The sequence below is a fragment of the Lissotriton helveticus genome, chromosome 8 (genome assembly GCF_964261635.1).
Source record: "Lissotriton helveticus chromosome 8, aLisHel1.1, whole genome shotgun sequence".
Classification (NCBI taxonomy): domain Eukaryota; kingdom Metazoa; phylum Chordata; class Amphibia; order Caudata; family Salamandridae; genus Lissotriton; species Lissotriton helveticus.
Window position 1 is genome coordinate 67,293,458 of NC_136069.1, and position 19,443 is coordinate 67,312,900.

At 46.4% G+C, this 19,443-nt stretch overlaps 1 protein-coding gene across 1 annotated transcript in view; it reads right to left on the bottom strand.

Moving 5' to 3' along the window:
* The window catches only part of STXBP5L (syntaxin binding protein 5L), a 1,741,945-nt gene that overhangs the window by 317,093 nt on the left and 1,405,409 nt on the right, over positions 1-19,443 (bottom strand). Inside the window, exon 19 of the mRNA XM_078656640.1 lies at positions 13,316-13,381. Coding sequence (XP_078512766.1) covers positions 13,316-13,381 — 66 coding nt within the window. The remainder of the gene's footprint in view (positions 1-13,315; positions 13,382-19,443) is intronic.

Genomic DNA, 19,443 nt, shown 5'->3' on the forward strand with positions numbered 1-19,443 from the left:
CAAAAGGACAGAACGCACTTGGAGGAAAAACAAGTCGGTGTCGGAGAAAGACGCCTATCAATTATCCATGAAAACGTATAAACGTGCCCTCCACAACGCGAAAAGTGCCTTCTATGAGGAAAAAATAAAGAGTGCCTCCTGTTCAGCCAAGGAGACTTTCTCTATCCTCAAAGAGCTCCTCCATGTCCCAGACCCCCCTCAAAAACCTATGGACCCCAAAGCAGCGGAGGAAAAATGCGTCAATCTGGCCACTTATTTTGACGAAAAAATTAAAAAAATCCTCGCCTCCCTCCCTGCGGCCAACCCGGACATCACTGAGAGAGCTAAGGACGCGCCGCCCTCACCCGATAAGCTCTATCTAGCGTCGTTTGGCCCAGTCACCGAAGAGGAAGTGGCGGCAACATTTATTTCAACTAAAAGCGGAGCCCCCAGTGACTCAGTTCCTATACGGTACGCCAAAAACATCACCCAGACCATAGTGCCCCAATTGACTACCCTCATCAACATCTCGTTGGCACAAGGAGAAGTCCCTTCAAACTGGAAGAAGGCTGTCGTAAAAGGGCTCCTTAAAAAACCATCGCTAGACCCAGCAGATCTTTCCAATTATAGACCTATCTCACTCCTCCCCTGGATAGGTAAGGTCGCCGAAAAACTAGCGAACAAAAAATTGTCAAACTTCCTAGAATCAAACCAACTCCTCAACAGTTCACAGACAGGCTTTAGACCAGGTCAGGGCACGGACACTGCCCTCCTCGCAGCAGTAGAGAAGGCCAGGGAAATCATCGATTCAGGAGGATCAGTGGCAGTGGTCCTCCTGGATCTGAGCGCGGCCTTTGACACGGTCAGCCACCAGATCCTAACCCAACGTCTCGAGAACATCGGAGTAAAAGACAGGGCGTTGAAATGGCTCAAGTCCTTCCTCTCCCGACGCTCCTTCCAAGTATGGGAAGGGGAAAGCCGTTCACACTCCGTTCCCCTCCAGTGGGGTGTGCCACAGGGCTCATCGCTAAGCCCCACGTTATTTAACGTGTACATGGCTCCACTGGAGGAACTGGTCTCACCGTTTGGTGTTACTATCGTCAGCTACGCCGACGATACACAGTTGGTGGTAACACTGTCACACCCCAAACTGGAGCCCTCCAACCTCCATAACTGTCTCTCCAACGTCCATCGGTGGATGAGTGACTCTGCCCTTAAATTAAATGGATCCAAAACAGAGATCCTGCTCCTAGGACACAACTCCACGAACCTTCCCCCTAACATCTGGCCTGCCTGTCTGGGTGAACCCCCCACCCCCAAGAAGGAGGTCAAGAGTCTGGGAGTGTGGCTGGAGACGGATCTCACCTTCAGGACACAGGCGAGAAAGACAGCCGGCATTTGCTACGGACTTCTCAGATCTTGCAGGAAGGTACTCCCCTTACTGCCATTCCAGTCGCGCCTCTTGCTGATCCAAGGCCTAATTCTATCCAGGCTGGACTACAGCAACGCCATTTATCTGGGAGCCCCGGAATCCACCTTCCAAACTTTGCAAAAAGCCCAAAACGCCGCAGCCCGTCTCCTGACGAACACCCCAGCCAGAACATCAGCCAAGCCTGCACTGAAGAAACTGCACTGGCTCCCAATCAGGGAAAGGGTAACCTTTAAAGCCCTATGTCTGGCCCATAAGGTATTGAACAACACAGGTCCCCCGATCCTCAACAACTGGATCAAACCCTACAGACCCAAGAGAGCGCTGCGATCCGAACACGGTAACTTCATCATGATCCCCAGGGTGAAGAAGGCCCGTGTAGGTGGCCGTCGGTTCTCAGTCAATACGGGAAAAAAATGGAACGCACTCCCCCCGAACCTCAGAGCAGAACCTAATCTCCTGCGGTTTCGGAAATCTTTTAAAACCATACTCTTTCCCTGAGCCCCCTTCATTCCCCACCTTCCTCCCTTGAGTGCACGAGGTTCAGCGCTGGGATACCCGCTGGGTGACTACGCGCTCTACAAAACCTAAACAAACATTGTATTGCCTCATTGGCAAGATATCAAACTGTTAAATAAACAAACAAACAAACACTCCACTGTACGCCGCCCCACTGTATGACACTCTCCTACACTCCATATCAGCTGAGCTAACTATAACTTGCGTCCCCGCAATGCACTGCTTATAACCTCACATATATCAGATGACTCATGACATGGTCAGTGACATCACTGATGACATCTCAAATGACATCACTGATGACATCATTCACAGAATGAATGTGACACACCCACTACCACCCCATAAAATCTTTCATACACCCAACCCTACTCCCACACAATCATTCACAAACCCATTCCAGACCCATAGCAGTATTTACACACCCATTAACGGATTCATCAATCTACACACACGCGCACTCATGAACACATAAAGCCTCTCAGACACCCACTCATTCACTAGTACAGCCACTGGCATATCCAGTTGTATTTCTCAAGAAAGAGAAATAGTAATCTCTCTAGTGTGAATGTTTTCTTTGATGCCTTTGTTTTTAAAAATCCTAACTTTGCTGGACACCATTCACAGTTAATTTGAGTTAATTTAAAACAGTCCAAAAGACAGCTAATTATGTAGCAGTTTTCAACACTGTAATAAATGTGATATTTTGAACATTATATACTATACCCTCTCACGCAATATGGTAATGTCGGTCTTCCCAGTAAGCTCTAGGAACAATGAACTGGCATCAAACAAGATTGGCTGTACATCACAGTGTTCTTCATAACTAAAATATGTGATAGACATCCAGTAACATATGCCTTAATTTTAAGGCTTGGGGAATTCTAGATTCTCATTTCTTGGTGTTATGTTCACATATGCAAGGTAATATGATTCATGGGAGAAAGTGAGATGTGATCCTCTAGAAAAGGTAGGTTTGGGACAGTGATGTACTGACAAGTAGAGACATTAGGAATCTACACCTTTTGGAACAAATACTCGGCAAAGGTTGGATTTTTTTAAAAATTATTTTGGATACGTCCTTGTGTTTTTTCCTTCTGTGTGGGGCTGCACTCATTTAGCGATAGATATTTTAAAAAAAAATCCTGAGTTGTGTGGAATTGACACAAGTCCTGTGATTCCCTAATACCACTTCCAGAAATGTTTGCAATGGTACTGGGAGGAAACATGTCAGCTATCCAGAGTACCCGAGATATGGTCCATCACACCATTGTTGGCGAGTACAGAATGAGTAGGAAAGTCAGACAAATGTGGTTTTTAGAGACCGACAGTACCTAGAGAAGACCAAGCTTCTTTGCACAGACACGGCTAGTTGTTTAGTGAGCTCCTCAGAGGGGTATGATTCCCATCTGATTTACATTTCAGGCTCACTGAGTGCTTAGGTTACAGCCACAATTTGTCTCGCTTGGTTCTTTTTAAGTCTTCAGCAAGTACACCACAGAGACTTTCATTCGGGTGGGCCCATTGTGGGCAACCAGCAGTGCCTAATGACTACCACAGTTTATTCCTTATCCTTTTAATATTCTTGAAAATTATTAACTCACCACAAAGACTGTTTGTCGTGAGACCAAGCTTGCATCTGGACCTGCATTTTTGTATTATAGGAACCGTCTGTGTACCTGAGGTCCGTTTTTATTGCTTTGCTTTTTATTGATTTTGCTGTCCAGATTGTTATTTTTGTAGGGCTCCGTGCCAGAATATTGAGGGTACAAATAACTTACACAAATATTGAATACGGAATATTGATTCCTGCAATATTGTCAAAGTAAAAACACACAGTAAGATTAGTGTTCTTATTCTTAAGTTCACATTTATGTACACAGAAGTTGTATCTCTTGTCAAGGTAAGAAAATGTGTTCAGTAAATTAAAACACGCTCCTACTGAGGCAGCTGAACTAGCAAGACTGAAATTAAACTCTGAAACTTTTTCAAAACTAGTGTGAACGATCCATCAATTGGATATTGAGGATACATACTAATGACATTCAGGGTGAACAATAGGCCAGAAGACAAGAGAAAGAGCAGCAGAGCTGGGAAGGAAAGGGACAACTAGCTGTTACTGCAACTCTGGGGCCCGTTACTCTAATACAGAAATAGAATAATTGTATTTTGCAGATTTATTGAGCACCATACCAGTGTCTTAAAAAAGACCAATATACATGTATTATCAATTTATATTGATTTGTTGCATTAAAGTGCCAACAAATTAACCAGTTCATCATTACATTGTACACATCTGTTTGGTCCCAGACAAATGAAAATCTGTCTTTAACATGATCCCTGTCCAGTCCGGCCCTCAATAGCTGGCTTGGTTCTCCTTGAACCAGAACACAAGCAACCCAACACCGGTTCCGCCCTGACTGAGGCTCTACAGAGAGGTGTAGCTTGGTCACAGTGGCACAGTGAGCCCTGGACCCACGTCTGGGCGTACCCGTAGCCACTTCGGGGGGTACATCAAACACACAAAAGGTGATGGGAGGAATGCTTTCAATTTGTTCAACCACTGGCAATCATTTGGTGTAGCATTACAGCTCATCACATGACCACCATGCCACCTCAGTTTGGACCCAGCCGTACGTAAATCAGCCTTGGTCGTACTCCAATGGAGCGGGTCCAGTTCGAACTACTAGGCCAGGTCCTCTCTGAATCCGAACACAAGCAATTCAAAACAGGCTTTGTCACGATTTGAGCTTTTCTGACAGGTGTAGCTTGATCCCAGTGGCAGAGTGAACATGGGACCCACGTCTGGGCATACCCTTGCCACTTAGAGCAGTAGAGAAAACACACAAAAGGTGATTGGTAAATGCTTGCAATTTGTCTAACCAATGGAAATCGCTCGGGTAGCACTCCAACCCATTGTTCTTTTGCCCACCATACCACCTCAATTTGGACCCAGTCATATGTAAATCGGTCTTGACATGCTCCAATAGGAACAGTTCAGTCAAAACTGGCAGACCAGGTCCTCCTTGAAGCAGAACACAAGCCACCCAAGACAGGTGTGCCCTGATTGGGGCTCTTTAGTTGGGTTTAGCTTGGCCCCAGTGGCACAGTGAACAAGGGCCCATGTCTGGATATTCCCTTGCCAGTAGGGGAAGAATATCAACCATACAAAGGGTGACAGAGGAATGCTTGCAATTTGTCTAACCGCTGGCAATGGCTCACGGTGGTGTTCCAACCCATCGTTTGTTTTCCCACTCAGTTTGGACCCAGTCATATGCAAATCTGTCTTGACCCTGCTCCAATAGCAACAGTCCAGCCCGCACTGCAAGGCCAGGTCCCCCACATAGCTTGTGGAACCTTGACCGGGGTTTACGGACATAGAGGGCCACGATTGAAGCCACAAACCCAGCCTTAGGGTCCACAAACTCCACAACAAAATAGTTTTTCTTAAATTTCACACCTGAGGCGAGGTTCTCTTTGCCCCTACCATCTGTACGAGATGACAATGGGATGCTATCCCTGCCCACTTACAGCTCCTTCATTTGAAGAGTCCCTTTTCTTGCCAAAGAGTCTGATTCAGGACTAAGAAGTTAGTAACCTACACCAGGAACGATCACCAGCCTGTGCTACTTACCTGCCTCGTTGCTTCTTCACCAATGGCTCCCACTGAGGTGATCTGAAGGCATCAAGCTCTCTTCGACCACCATCTTCCAAACCAAGAGAGGCTGAGATACAGTGGAGTCAGCAGGAGGTTTGGAGATGCACTGAGATGGTTTGACAGGGTCCTGAAAAGCATCTACCTATATTGTGAGTCCAAAATCGTGCTCTGTGATGACAAATCTGTGAAATATTAATTGATGAGGACTGTGCAGGAGGCTTGAGAAGGGCGGGGCTTTAAGGCGTGGTTGGCCCAATCATTGTGAATGGCTCTTTCGCCCAATAAAGGGCCCCAAGCCACTCCTGGCGTTCTCTGCTCGAAACTCCCACATCGTTGTGTCTTTACTTGGGTTTTCAACACCCGATAAACCGCTGTCAGAGTCTGAACGGAAACACAACTGTGAATGCAGAAATGATGAGCGAAGATGACTGGGTGCATTATATGAAGAATTCACAGAGGAAAAGTCCCCGATAGCTGTCTGACGCGTTCGCAGATGGGTATTTTCAAAAGACCACTTATGCCTCATCTGCCTCGCAGAGAAGACTGCGAGGAAACATCTGCATCCCTTTACAGGCAGGGGGGCGAGCTGGGATTCATCCAGGCAGACATGCCTGCATATGTTACACCGCACAACCTTTTTTCAGCGCAGCATAAATAAGGTTTAGGGCTTTAGGGCTCACACATCTGGACCAGGTGGAAACAGTTCCCAGCTGTGTGCGTTTATTAACCTCTATCGTGTTACAGGTTTATAACAGCACCAACGAAAGTAGGCAGCAAACACAGCCATACGGTCATTCTGTTGGCTTCGACAACTCCACACACACATGAAGTACAAATACATTTCCTTCGTGGGGCCACTTAGCTAACAAGTGCATCTACCCCAACTTTGATCTACACAGCCCCCTCCCTCTTCAGGAGTACATACCTTCATAATGTTCCCCACCTGGCTGGCATATCATGGGCACTTACCGACTGCTGGGCTGTGCGAAAGGGCGCCTGGCATGGCAGAGGCCCGCCGTGAAGAGGGCCTCAAGGAGCTAGCGAGTGGCCCCTCGAAGGGTCTGGGAAAACAGAGGTGCGCAGGGCAGGGCAGGGCAGTGCCCCTAAAGTAGAAAGGGGAAGAATCAGAGGGTGGAGCCCACGTGCCCTCCCGTCCGACCAGGTACGAGCAGGACCAAAGGTGCCAGAACAAGAGCCCAAACCTCTCCAGCCAAGAGACAAGGGGGGGGGGGGGGCAAGGTTTGAACTTATGATGTGTAAGACATTTCTGTAAAACTTGAATGATCATTTATTCTGGTACGAGGGCTGGGAGACAGCAAGACAGTTGGCGCTATTCACAGGTGCAGCGGGTAGTCACGGTTTTGGAGCTATCCTCAAGAAGGGGGGGTGCACCAAGAAATGCCCCCAGGCCTAGGCAGACTCAACTCACCAAGAACAACCTTCCTGGGATTCTTCCCCATGTTGGCGGCCTTGAGGTTTTGGTGGGAACGGCTGCGGGACATGAAGATAACACTGTGGTCAGACATGAAAGGGTGGTCCATGCCGTGAACAGCAGAGCGGCCAGGTGCCCTCAGGGATAGAGACTGATGCTCGCTGTGGTCACACTACAACTGCAACACAACCTTGAGATCAGGGCTAGACATGTCCAACTCTCAAGCAGATCGCTAGCTTTCAGATGGAACAGGGTCAAGAAGCTAGCCCCGGAGGGTGACCGGGAGATGACCCTATTCCTAGAAGTGATGTGGCAGCTGGCTGAACAAACCTGTTGTGTCTGATTGATCATGTCTTAGTGCCGGAGTCAGCAAGGGGAGACACAAATTATGCACTACCAATGAAAGAGGTAACAGGGCTACAGAACTTCGAGGACACTGAACTGACAAGCAGTGAAGTGGGCCTTAGAAGAGAAGAAGAAAAAGTCATAGGCTCACCTATTGGTAGTGGAGCATTTCGCAAAGATGGCTACAGCCAGGGACCCCACTGCCTTCCACCACATAAGGAAAGATTGGAGGTGTATGGAAAGCACAGGACAGCATACCAGGCTCCCCATAGACTTTCAGGGATTGTTTGTGGTAGTGATCGAGGCAGTACCCAGCAACTACTTTGAGATAGCGTTTTTCTAGTGTACATCTGCACTGGTATTTTTTAGTGATTTCAGGTTGAGCAAACTTGTGACCCCATCAAAGTTGCGGGAAGACAATGCATGCCTCTATGTAAGGGCAGCGGCAGGCGGCACAGGTAAACACAGTGGGGTGGGGCGAGGGGAAGTCCACAGACGACGGAATAAGTACATTTTAATACATTAATAAAACCTAATCCGTTGTCTATCAACTTCTTCCCCCTCCCCGCCCCACTGCACTTACCTGCACCGGCCACAACTGGGTAGGGGACAAAAGGCATGGAGGTCACCAGTTGGGGGCTATTATTACAGAGATCTAAAATGGACCAAACTGGGTAAGGGACACGGGTGCACCTGTCGGGTTTATCAGACCTGACTTGTCCGGTATGCATCATGCATAGGTACCTGGCCCTGCGCCCAGAAGGAGATTCACTTCTTCAGGATAGCAATTCCAGCAGGACAGCATGGGGTGAACGAGGAATCAAGGCAGAAGGGAGATGGCATGAGGCCACATTTCTTGTGAGCCATCACAACAACACATTCTCTCGCAACACTACACTATTGTACCATGCACGGCCATCTACACGCCTTCGCCAACTCCCATCTCTCCCTAACCCTCCACCTCTGCTGAACTTCACCAGACCTTACCAGGAATTTGAATCGTTTCCTCAACAAGTGGTGATCACTGGACAGTATGGGTGGACAAACAATTGTATGTGCAAAATGTCTCCCATGACCCTCAACTAGAGAAGTCTTTCATGTTTACTATGTACCCTTTGCCTTAGTAAAGATGCCCTTGTGTTTGGACCCATTGTGAGTTGAGATGCTTGCATGGAACTTAAGGTATGAGGTTGTATTTTATATGCAAACATTTTTTATAGTTTGGAAGTTGTTTATAAACCACAGAAAAATGAAAAGATGAAACCATTATCTCTTACATCCTTAATCATTTAATATGATATCAATTAAAATTATACAGAATTTACTACTTCTTTCTGACAACAATTGATGATCTCTTAGTATCATCAAGCAGCACTGGCAATACAATGTGGCGTTTGGTGTAATGTGGGAGACATGGGACACAGCACAAGTTACAAGATATTCTCTACAAGCGAGTGGGAATACGAGATGACGAGCATCCGCCCGCTGGACATAACCATGTGCAGGATGAACCTGATGTACCTGGAGATTACCAAGACCAAGAAATACAACACAGTAACATCATTCTCCTATATCTGCAAAACAAGAAGAGTGTTCTCCATCTGCAATGAACTGCATCATCTGTTGAGACTGGCACTCACACTTGTATCCTTCAGACAGAACTGCTCTCACCTAAAGTTTACCTAATCTCATCCGAATGTCTGAGATCATCTCCCACTCCCTTACCCTCCCAATCCTCTTGACTTGGTGTAAACATGTAGGTACCTTCTACCAGCACCGTGTCTTTCTCCAGGACTCTTTACATGCTTTTGTAATCCACAAATACCAGAAGGTAACAACTGTGGCATGTAGTGCACTCTATGGCCCCTCTGGCTGTGTCTGCACTATAAACAGATGAAATAAAGTAGAATAACTCCTGCACTCCAAAAATCTGATATTTAAAATCTGTCTCTGAGTTTATTCCTGTTCCACAACTATCATCTGGTGCCTTTTGTTAGAACAAGGGAGCCTACCTACAAAGAACCAATTTATGCACAAGAACATAGCCATCTGCAGTGGATGTCAACATCTACATGGCCCCCCTCGTTGCCATCGCCAGACAGCACGGGCTCAGCATAGTCCCATACGCCGATGACACCCAGCTCATCCTCTCCCTCACGAAGAACCCTGAAGACACCAGACTTGGATTCCAGGAAGGAATGAAGGATGTTGCGCACTGGATGAAAGACAGCTGCCTGAAGCTCACCTCGGAGGAGACCGAGGTCCTCATCCTAGGACCCTCCAACTCAGCCTGGTACAACACCTGGTTGCCCCCTGCCCTCGGGAGTCCACCCACCCCTACAGACCACGAAAAGAACCTCGACATCATCCTGGACTCCTCCCTCACTATGACCCACAAGATCAACTCTGTCGCCTCCACCAGCTTTAACTACCTCCGCATCCTCCGAAAGACCTTCAAATGGATCCCCCCGAACCCAGAAAAACCGTCACCAACGCACTCACATCCATCAGACTGGACTACGGCAACGCCCTCTATGCTGGACTCAACAGAACCCTACTACACAAGCTCCAAACCATCCAGAACGCCGCAGCAAGACTCGTCCTAGGGACACCACGACACGAACACATGACCCAACACCTACGAGCCCTCCACTGGTTCCCAGTCGAGATGAGAGTGACCTTCAAACTTCTCACCCATGCCTACAAAGCCCTCCATAACATCGGACCCAAATAACTCAACGAGAGAGTCTCCTTCCAAGTACCCAAGAGGAACCTCCGCTCTGCCGACCTCACTCTGGCAGAGACCCCCAGCATCCGCAGAAACAGAGCAGGCGAAAGAGCCTTCTCCTACATCGCAGCCAAGACGTGGAACGGTCTCCCAGCGAACATCAGACGCTCCCTGCACACCTTCAGGAAAAACTTCACGACCTGGCTCATCAACTGAACCGGAGCTGCCCCCCCCCCTTCCCCCATCAGCGCCTTGGGACCCTCACGGGTGAGTAGCGCACTTTATAAGCCCCTGATTAATTGATTGATGTAACAACTAGGCCTCTTTCTCAACTGTATATAAATTTCCCGCCATGACATACACCCTTACACAGAAGACACCAGTGTGAGGTAGTTGGCTCACGTGACCATCTGTTAATGCTGTGAAAGGCGAACAGATTTGCTAAGCACATGATTCTGCAATGGAATTCCCAGGAGAAACCAGCAGCAACATGGCCACTATTGCTCTCCATGGACCTGGCACTGCCTACAATGCTTCTTCCATCTCCTACTGTCCACTGTCCTCATAGACCAATAGACCAACAGCCTTGGCCGGACATCGATTGACATTTCAACGAAGACACTGCATGGACAAGACAAGACGCCAATACTGTCTCTTTCCTGGCTTTACATGCCTTTCTTGTAAACCACAGAACTGGTGACCTCTTATCACTGATTAATACACCCAGACTTCTAACATCCCATCGCTTTCACTAGAACAATTCAAAGGCCAGGCCTGGGGCAGACAATCGACTCATGTGGCCGTCTGACAGGCGCCGCCAACCTACGTTGCTTAACAGCCTCCGATTGGCCAGTGGAAATATCGTACACTGAACAGTCATATGATTTGATGCTTCATTCCAATGGAAACACAATTTTTACATTGATTTTAAAAAGCCACTTCATGTCAACAGCGTTTGTTCTTTGTAGAATAAAAATAAGTACACTTTCCAAAAATGTTGAAAATAGAGCAAATTTGAAGAGGGCTTACTTGACGGTCATGACCCTAATATAGTTAACATTCATCTCAGAAATGAAATAAGGTTTACTTTTTTCATCAAACATCCCTTTACCTTTCATATGCAATGTATCACTGTGCATGAAGCATTCTTTTGTATTACTCTCGTAATGTGTAACGTGCTTTTTGGACAATGTCTCGAGCAAACTTGTATCGATGAAACACCCAAAGATGACTAAATTGCACAATAACAACTAGACAACATCCATTGTTTCACGCACTTCTGTAGATCGTCTATTTTCACAGGGTTTTGATTCTAGTGGATTATTCACTTCGCATTTGTGACTTTTGAACTCTAATTAAGTGGATAACCTCCACAGAAAGAGAACTTCCTGAATGAGGTCTGTCCATGCAACTGAGTTACCATGACACATTTTCATGATATCCACTGACCATGCAACTGAGTTACATTTCAGATTAATTTCCTGTGAATTTAATCTTATGTGAGTATTCTGAAAATATGTCCTGGATTCAGAACTCTTTGGCTTATGTTTGACACCTCTGCCTTAGGACCGAGGGAAGAAAGCAAGTGTGAAGGATTTGTTTAGAATTTGTTGAAGGATGTTGAACACTAAACAAGGAATAAGGAGCAAATTAATTTCTTGTCAAAGACCCAACCAACTCGAAAACAGCCAAGAAATCCCAAGAGACATGAGACCAGTGAGCACAGCACGGATAGGCCGACATATCAGTAGGGATATATTTCCAAAGTGTAAACCAAAAAGTTCCAGCCTCCCATGTCATGTAACATGCACCTGATAGCAATGAAAATATAGGGATACTGTGAATCAAACACAAAAGTGGGTGTTGCTTACATATTGTGACAGATGGACAAAAGTGATCACACCCAAGGACTACAGATGTGTGATAGTCAAAATGACAACACTCAGGAACTCCTCCTGTAGTATTAGTTTGCTTCATTTTAACCAATTACACTGTGGTCCCAGTTGTCAAGGGAAAGCCCTGACTTGGTACATAGTGTCCGATAACATGTCAGGCATGTATATCAAATGATTGGCAATGCACTGGGCGAAAGACACGTACAGAGGCACTCCCCATCTCCAACAGGAACCTGGATCAGCATGAGGACAGCCATGAAAGTGTCTGTTCCCTGCTCACCTGCCACATGGCATCTGCACTCTCTCAAGTCTGAATGTCAACTGATGGTGCACATACCTCCTCAGCCCCACTGATAATCCCAAAGAACTACAATCCGTGCATCTACACAAGGCAAAATGTCAATTTCTCTAGTGAAAGTGATTCATAAACTAAGTCTTATGTGCCTTTGTAATGACTTTTGATGAGAGTGGTCAATCTGGCTTCGGGTCCTCATTTTGCATCGTGCGACCCTGTGAGCTCTGAACTCAAAGCGACAGGGATTTACGTGGCATACAGTCTCACGGGTGTCAAACACATCCACATCAATGACATCAAGCTGCTCCATCTTAGGAGTGGGAAGCTGAAGTGTGTTTTTTCTCTTTGTTTTATTCATCTTAGTTGGACTTCTCTAATGGTAAAAGACAAATGATGATCATCAGAGCATACCAGGACTGAATGAGCTCCTGACACCTGACTTTGGACAGCTTGAGACCAGTCGTACTCCCATGACTGCCCCGCTCTACTGATGAAATCCCATCTTTCCTACTATGGTCAATGCTCCGCTGACTGACTCGTGAGGCTGGGGTTGTGCATTACATATACTCTAAATATACATTTAAAACCTCTTTGACCCAACCAGAATTTAGGGTCAGGGCTTAGAAGCACCAGCATTGCCTGAGACACCCCTCCCTCTATCTGGGTAGGTTGCAAACCCTGCAACAGTTCAGAGCCCCCACACAAGAGCGGGTAACGTAGTTTGTGTAAGGAATCCCGCTCACCCTAGTGCACACCATGAGAGAAAGTACCGTCACTGGGTGACTGTGTGAAGTATACTGATACAGTGTGGCTCACAGTGACAGCATGAGCGTTGGCAGGTCTGGGTACATGGTACAGTGTCATAGCCTTCCCTTGGGCGGTCTGGGTGAATAGTAGGTTGTCACAGCCTTCCCTTGCACTTGTTGACTCATTTGAGGCCTTAGTGAGCTTGTGGTGGGTGGCGGGATGGACCACAGATACGCATGTCATGCGGGGATGGAACAGTTTGCCTGACAAAAGGCTCATCACTTTTACCTGAAGTGGGAGACTTGCAGCGTTCCAGCTCCAGAGAGATGGGACTGTCCGAAAGCTCTGTCAGACCTGGAGAGACAAGAAAAGAAAAAAAAAGTTAAGAAAAAATAATCACAATGAATTCTGACTGGTTTGAGGAAACACAACTCTTAGCAACCTGCTCTGATAAAAGGTATTGAATTATTAGATGTCTGTGTTCCAACTTCAATGGCAAGAGATACTTCAAGGAGGGAGACAGTGTGAATATCAAGGAGGTTGGGAATAGTCAGTGTGGCTAATCACATCGCATTCTGGGCATTGGAGCAACTGGTTCTTTTATGCTGGGTCCCAGTTGTGCGATTACAAGTCGTCAGTAGAGGAAACAAATTTTGCCTTATAGAGAAAGAAAAACAATCAGGACACAAATCCAGGAACATATCTTCAATTCCAGATTACTGTTCATGTAACCAATATATTTGAACTTAATTGTCAAAACAAAGTTGCGTCTGCACAAACAAAAGCAGGATCCTGAGTCATAAAGTCAGAATCCAATGAGCATAAGTGTGGAGAACCTGCCAGACATATGATATATTCTGCAGTTGTAAATCATACCTTGAGGAGAAGTGTGTGTTCACACAGTAGGTAACCAAATAGAATCAATCTGGCGGACTCTGCATAACCTGCAAGAACAGCATCACCAGACTACACACAGACAAGGAAATATAATAAAGACCAGATGCCAAGCTTTTCCTGCTACACCTTGAGAGTATAGAATTGAAATCCAGAAAACACAGTTCCTCCTGCACTTCTGAAAAGAGATCACAACGTAGCTCTTCAAGAAAGACCATCATTGTCTAACATCTGGTTCATCATGTAACTTCACAAACTGCCCCAAAATGTCGCCCTTACCCCAATTCCCCTCCCAACCTAACCCTGTATCCAATGCCCACTGCTCCCTTCTACTCTAGCTACCTCCATCCCAACGCAACTTATCGAATCTTCTGAGTTTTACATGGCTCTACTGCTTTGTAGCTAGGTGCTCAGCAAGATTAGTAGCTGTGTCTTCAGAGAACATTTTACATTATTATTTGGTGTTGTCTATTTTTATTTGATGTATTATCTCTATATTGGTGATATATACATATTGCATTGGCACCTTTCACACTGTTAGTCTCATTGCACATTGCTCGTGGTTCATGAATGATAGCCCACCCTGTTCTCAATGTGAGTATTAGCGCCATTATCCCCCCATGTCTACCCCTTTCCCTCCTGGCTCCATCATATTACTTGATGGTTCTGTTTACCAACCCGCTGTATCCTTATCTCTCACCAATCGTGCTCCCGACTCCTATTTGGGCTTGTAGCACACTTCGATATCCCATCACTGGTCTTTGCAGCTGCCTGGATACCCAACCACTAGACTTCTGTGAGCTCTTCCGATGTGTGATTCTCTCAGAGCTGTTGGGCATGCGACATCTTGACAATATTAACTTTATTTATTAACTTTCAGTTAGGCCAGCGACACCATTGTCTGTGAAGTGACAGAATAGAGGTTGGAATGTTCTGCAGAAGAGCATTTAGAGTTTTTTTTAGCATAAGCTGCAAATATTTATTTATTTACAACTCTGTCCATATCTCAGTACAAACAAAATCTATTTCAAGGAAATTTTAGCATTTCAAACCTTTGCTATTGGTGGTGTCAGGCTCTTAGCTTCTTCCTATGAAGATTCTGGAATTACTATTAACATATTAATTCGGTGGATGTATCCAGAAAACACCTTCAAAGTGAAAAGATGCACTATTTCTATAGCAGACCCTTCTGCGGCAGGAGCTTCCAACTCTGCCAGGCACAGGTTGAGGGGAGAAAATCTGCAGTCAGGTCCCGGCTCTCAGACAGCTTGAAGACCTTCTATCTCAGAGGTAGAAAAGCCCACTTTGAGAAGACAAATTATTGCCACTCAGTTGCTTGGTACAGTCAGATTGCATACAAAGCACCCCAGATAACAAGGCTGATTCTGAAGGAGAAAGTTCAGGTTGGTATGGCCCTAACACAAAACAGGTGAAACACTTTTCTACATTATTGAGAATTCAGGGGCATATTATCAACAAAGTGGCGAAGAGAGGCGTTAGGCATCTTGGCTTAACGCCTCTCTTCGCCACTTCGGAAACGCTAGGCTGCACCATATTACCAAGGATATGGTGCAGCCTAGCGTTTCCCCCTGCGATGGCGGTAGTTTTTACAACTTATCGCCAGCGCAGGCACCCTTGCACCAGAGTGCAAGGGTGTCTGCGAGCAGGGAGGTTTGTTTATGTTCAGGTAGGAGTTCCTTCCTGCACATAAACAAACCTTAAATGCCAATTTGTAACTTACATGTGTGCTGCTTTATGCAGCACACATGTAAGTTACAAATTGGCATTTTTTAAAAGTGGTTTGTTTATATGCAGGAAAGGACACCTTCCTGTACATAAAGAAACCTTGGCATTTTGCATTGCAAAAACGAGGAGAAATGAAGCATTTCTCCTCATTTCGCCACTGTAACACCAGGATTTTCTGGACTTAGATTCGGCACTGCCACCTATTATCACCAAGCTTGATAATAGGTGGCAGTGTCGAAGTGAATGGGTGTTGTGGTGGAACGCCCACCGCAACACCCACTGCACGCCCCCTTTCACGATGAGTTTACCGTGAAAGGGGCCCTATTACCAAGGCAGCGTTAAGTCAATTAACGTGGCATTAAGCCACGTTAATTGCCTTAACACTGCCTTGATAATAGGGCAATGCAAATATCGCCGCGTTATCGGCAGAAAAGTGCCGATAACGCGGCAATAAGGGGCTTGATAATATGCCCCTCAGTTTCAAACACCAATGGGGAAATTGCTGACTTCAGCGTGATCATGTATGTGACCCTACACTAATGGAACTCCCCTTTCAACTGAATGTGCATTGCTGGATTACATTTCAGAGTATGTTTGTAGCAGAATTTGGGCTCCCTTAGACAAAAGTCTATAGCAATAAATGTACCATGGATTGCCCACGCCCATCCTTTCCTAACAGCCTGACATTTGTTTGGAGGGTGGCCTGTTGTCCTTCAGCACGGAGGAAGACATGTTGTGAGATCATTGTGGGTCCTGCAGTAATCATGATACCTTCTCAGGAGCCACTGCCAGGTTGACTCCATTTCAGTCTCTGAAAGTTTGGTGAGTGGACACCATGTTTCAGGCAGCCACGTACCAAACATATTGTTTTTCAAAAACAAACTCTTTAAGCAGGAGTTTTCTTTTGGAAAACAAAATACTAATGACTCCCACACCCTATGAGCTTTCTCCCAGGGTGTGAGGGTAATAAGTATTTGTTTATCTACTTGCGACATCCAGGTTTTCCCTCTTGTATCAGAGTGCCCAGTCTGCCAAACTATACATCAGGCCCTAAGACTTATCAACCACAGCAACAGAGCCAAAGCTGATAACCTTCTTTTCCAATTATGGCCAGTACCCTAATAACGAGATTGAGAGAGCCTGCTCGGCATATCAGGACAATCTTCTAGATGCCGTTGGTCCAAAAGTGCAAATACTTGATATGGTGGAAAAGGCAAAGGATGGCACCTGGAATACCAACACAGTAGAACTTTCCAGCTGTATACAGAAGATGATCTGTTTTGTGGAAATCCAGATGTATCCCATGACAGATGCAACGGCTAAGCACTCAATAATGACAATTAGTCAGTAATTTGGCCTCTCCCTATGCTGGTCCATTTGTTCAAAGTCTTCTTTCTAGGGATAATTTCCTAAATGAACTTTCGAAATATGGCACAGTCTTTATCACCATAGGCAAGGTACAATTGCCTCTCAAAACCTTTTTGGCAGCTCCCCTGGCCAGCCTCTTTTACTTAAAATAACGGCTTCGGTCCTTTTCAAGAGGGAAGATGGGTGATCTTCACTTCTTTCTATAGAAGATAATTCTCTCAACAATAATCTAGACGAACATCCGGAGGTGCAGCATACCTTGGTAAGTACCCCTGTCTTTCACACTTAGAAAGCAGGGTTTTTTAATTGAGGCAAGATGGCGCCCACATCACCGGTCCCTTAGCTAGTGCTCCCGGACTCCCCTTCTCTTATTGGAAATCCACCTCCCATACAGCCCCCACCGCCCTGGAAGGATAACAATTACCTATGGATCTTGCGGGGCATGTTTTGGTGTTTCTTGGCGGCTACCCGATCCTTGACACTGCGGCTCCTCTGTTCTGTCTGGCACCCTCCTTGGCATACGCATTCCCGACGTGAAACGTGAAGCTGTTTCGGGGGTGACCCGACTGGGTTTCCTGCTCCGATGCCTCCAAAGTTCGTACGGGGAAACCTTGCACCCCAATGGATACGGCTGAAACCACCAAGGGCGGTTTGATACAACAACGGAGTGGTAAAAATGGTGCTACCAACAATCTAGGAGAATGCTGGAGGGAAAAAAATGAGAAGGCACACAAGGTGAAGACTGCGGTAAGCGGAATTAGTAAACCGGTGAACTCGTCTATGAACCAATGACAGGTTGAGGGGGACACTGGCTATCCTACTACTGACCAATCCAGCAAGCATAAGGTCGGACTAGTAAAAATGGTGACATTCTTCTTAATGCTGGGATCATGGGAAGCAAAGATTGCAGTTCTGTGACCCCTGTCACGGAGGATACCCCCCAAAAAAGTGCACAGGACTTAATAACACCACTGAGGAAGCTCGGAGCAGCATTATAACAAAAAAGGCGCTGACAGACACCTTTAGGAATATGGATGAAATGGGGCATGTCGAAGAGGAAAGGATGATATCAGCATTCAGAACATGACTAAGGAAACTGATTCCGGGGGCTACTTTTTTTCTCTTTCGGATACCTGTGATTCATCAGGAGATGAACTTGAGTAAATTCTGAAGTCTTGCTCTAGGGGAGCGTTTCCGAGCACTGGCCATAGTGAGCAAGCAGTATACATCCATAGGATCAGGACCAAGGTACTGATACATCGGAAGCCGCCCTACGGAAAGTACGCAAGAGGTATGAGCATGGCGAGACTGCTACTCACGACGGGGGCTATGACGCCCTGGTATGGGACTATTAATTTTTGGCTGGACTAAGGACAGATGGGGGAGGCTGTAATCAAACATTCAACTAAAAGCACAGTGGAGAATCCTGAAGATATCTCACTGGCTGTGATACACAAAAGCATTACCGCCCATAGAGAAGAAACTCGTACGGAGAGTCAACTGACCCAAGGCGCATGTCCCAAACTACAGAATTCTATTCAACGCATTGCGAAATCCTGTTCTGAATTCACAGTAAGGTTCAATGAGGTAGAAGCCGAGATCTCTAATTTAGATGATGAGCTGGCAGCTCAAAAGGCTGTGACAGAGTCAACAAGCGCATCAAAAGATGACACACAGTGGAAGCTAACGGATCTTGAAAACCATCTTTGGCAAAACAATCGGAGAATCCTGAATCGGAGAATCCTGGGGATTTTGGAAGGCACGGAGGGTCAGGACGTGCGAAAGTTAATTTTTGATCTTTTTACTGAAACCTTCCCTGAGCTTCCACAGTGGGATTGGTACCAGGAGATACAAAGAGCACCCACCATTACAGACCACGCTCGGAACCTCAGCATCATCCTGAACTCCTCCCTCTCCATGAACCTCCAGATCAACATCGTCACCTCCAATAGCTTCAACTGCCTTCGCATCCTCCGTAAGACCTTCAAATGGATCTCCCCCTACTGTTGCAGAAGGACCATCACCCACGCACTCATTACCAGCAGACTGAACTAACGCCCTCTACGCTGGAAACAACAAAACTATTTTACACACATTCCAACCCATCCAGAACGCCACAGCCAACTCGTCGTCAGGACACCGCGCCATGAGTACATGACCCAAAACCCTACGAGGCCTCTACTGGCTTCCCGGCGAGAAGAGGGTCACCTTCAAACTCTTCACCCACGCCTACAAATCCCTCCACAACGTCGGACCCAAATACCTCAATGAGAGAGTATCCTTCCACGTACCCAAGAGGAACCGCCGCTCCACCAACCTCACCCTGGTAGACGTCCCCTGCATCCGCAGAAACCGAACCGGCGGGAAAGCTTTCTCCTACATCGCAACCAAAACCTGGAACGAGCTCC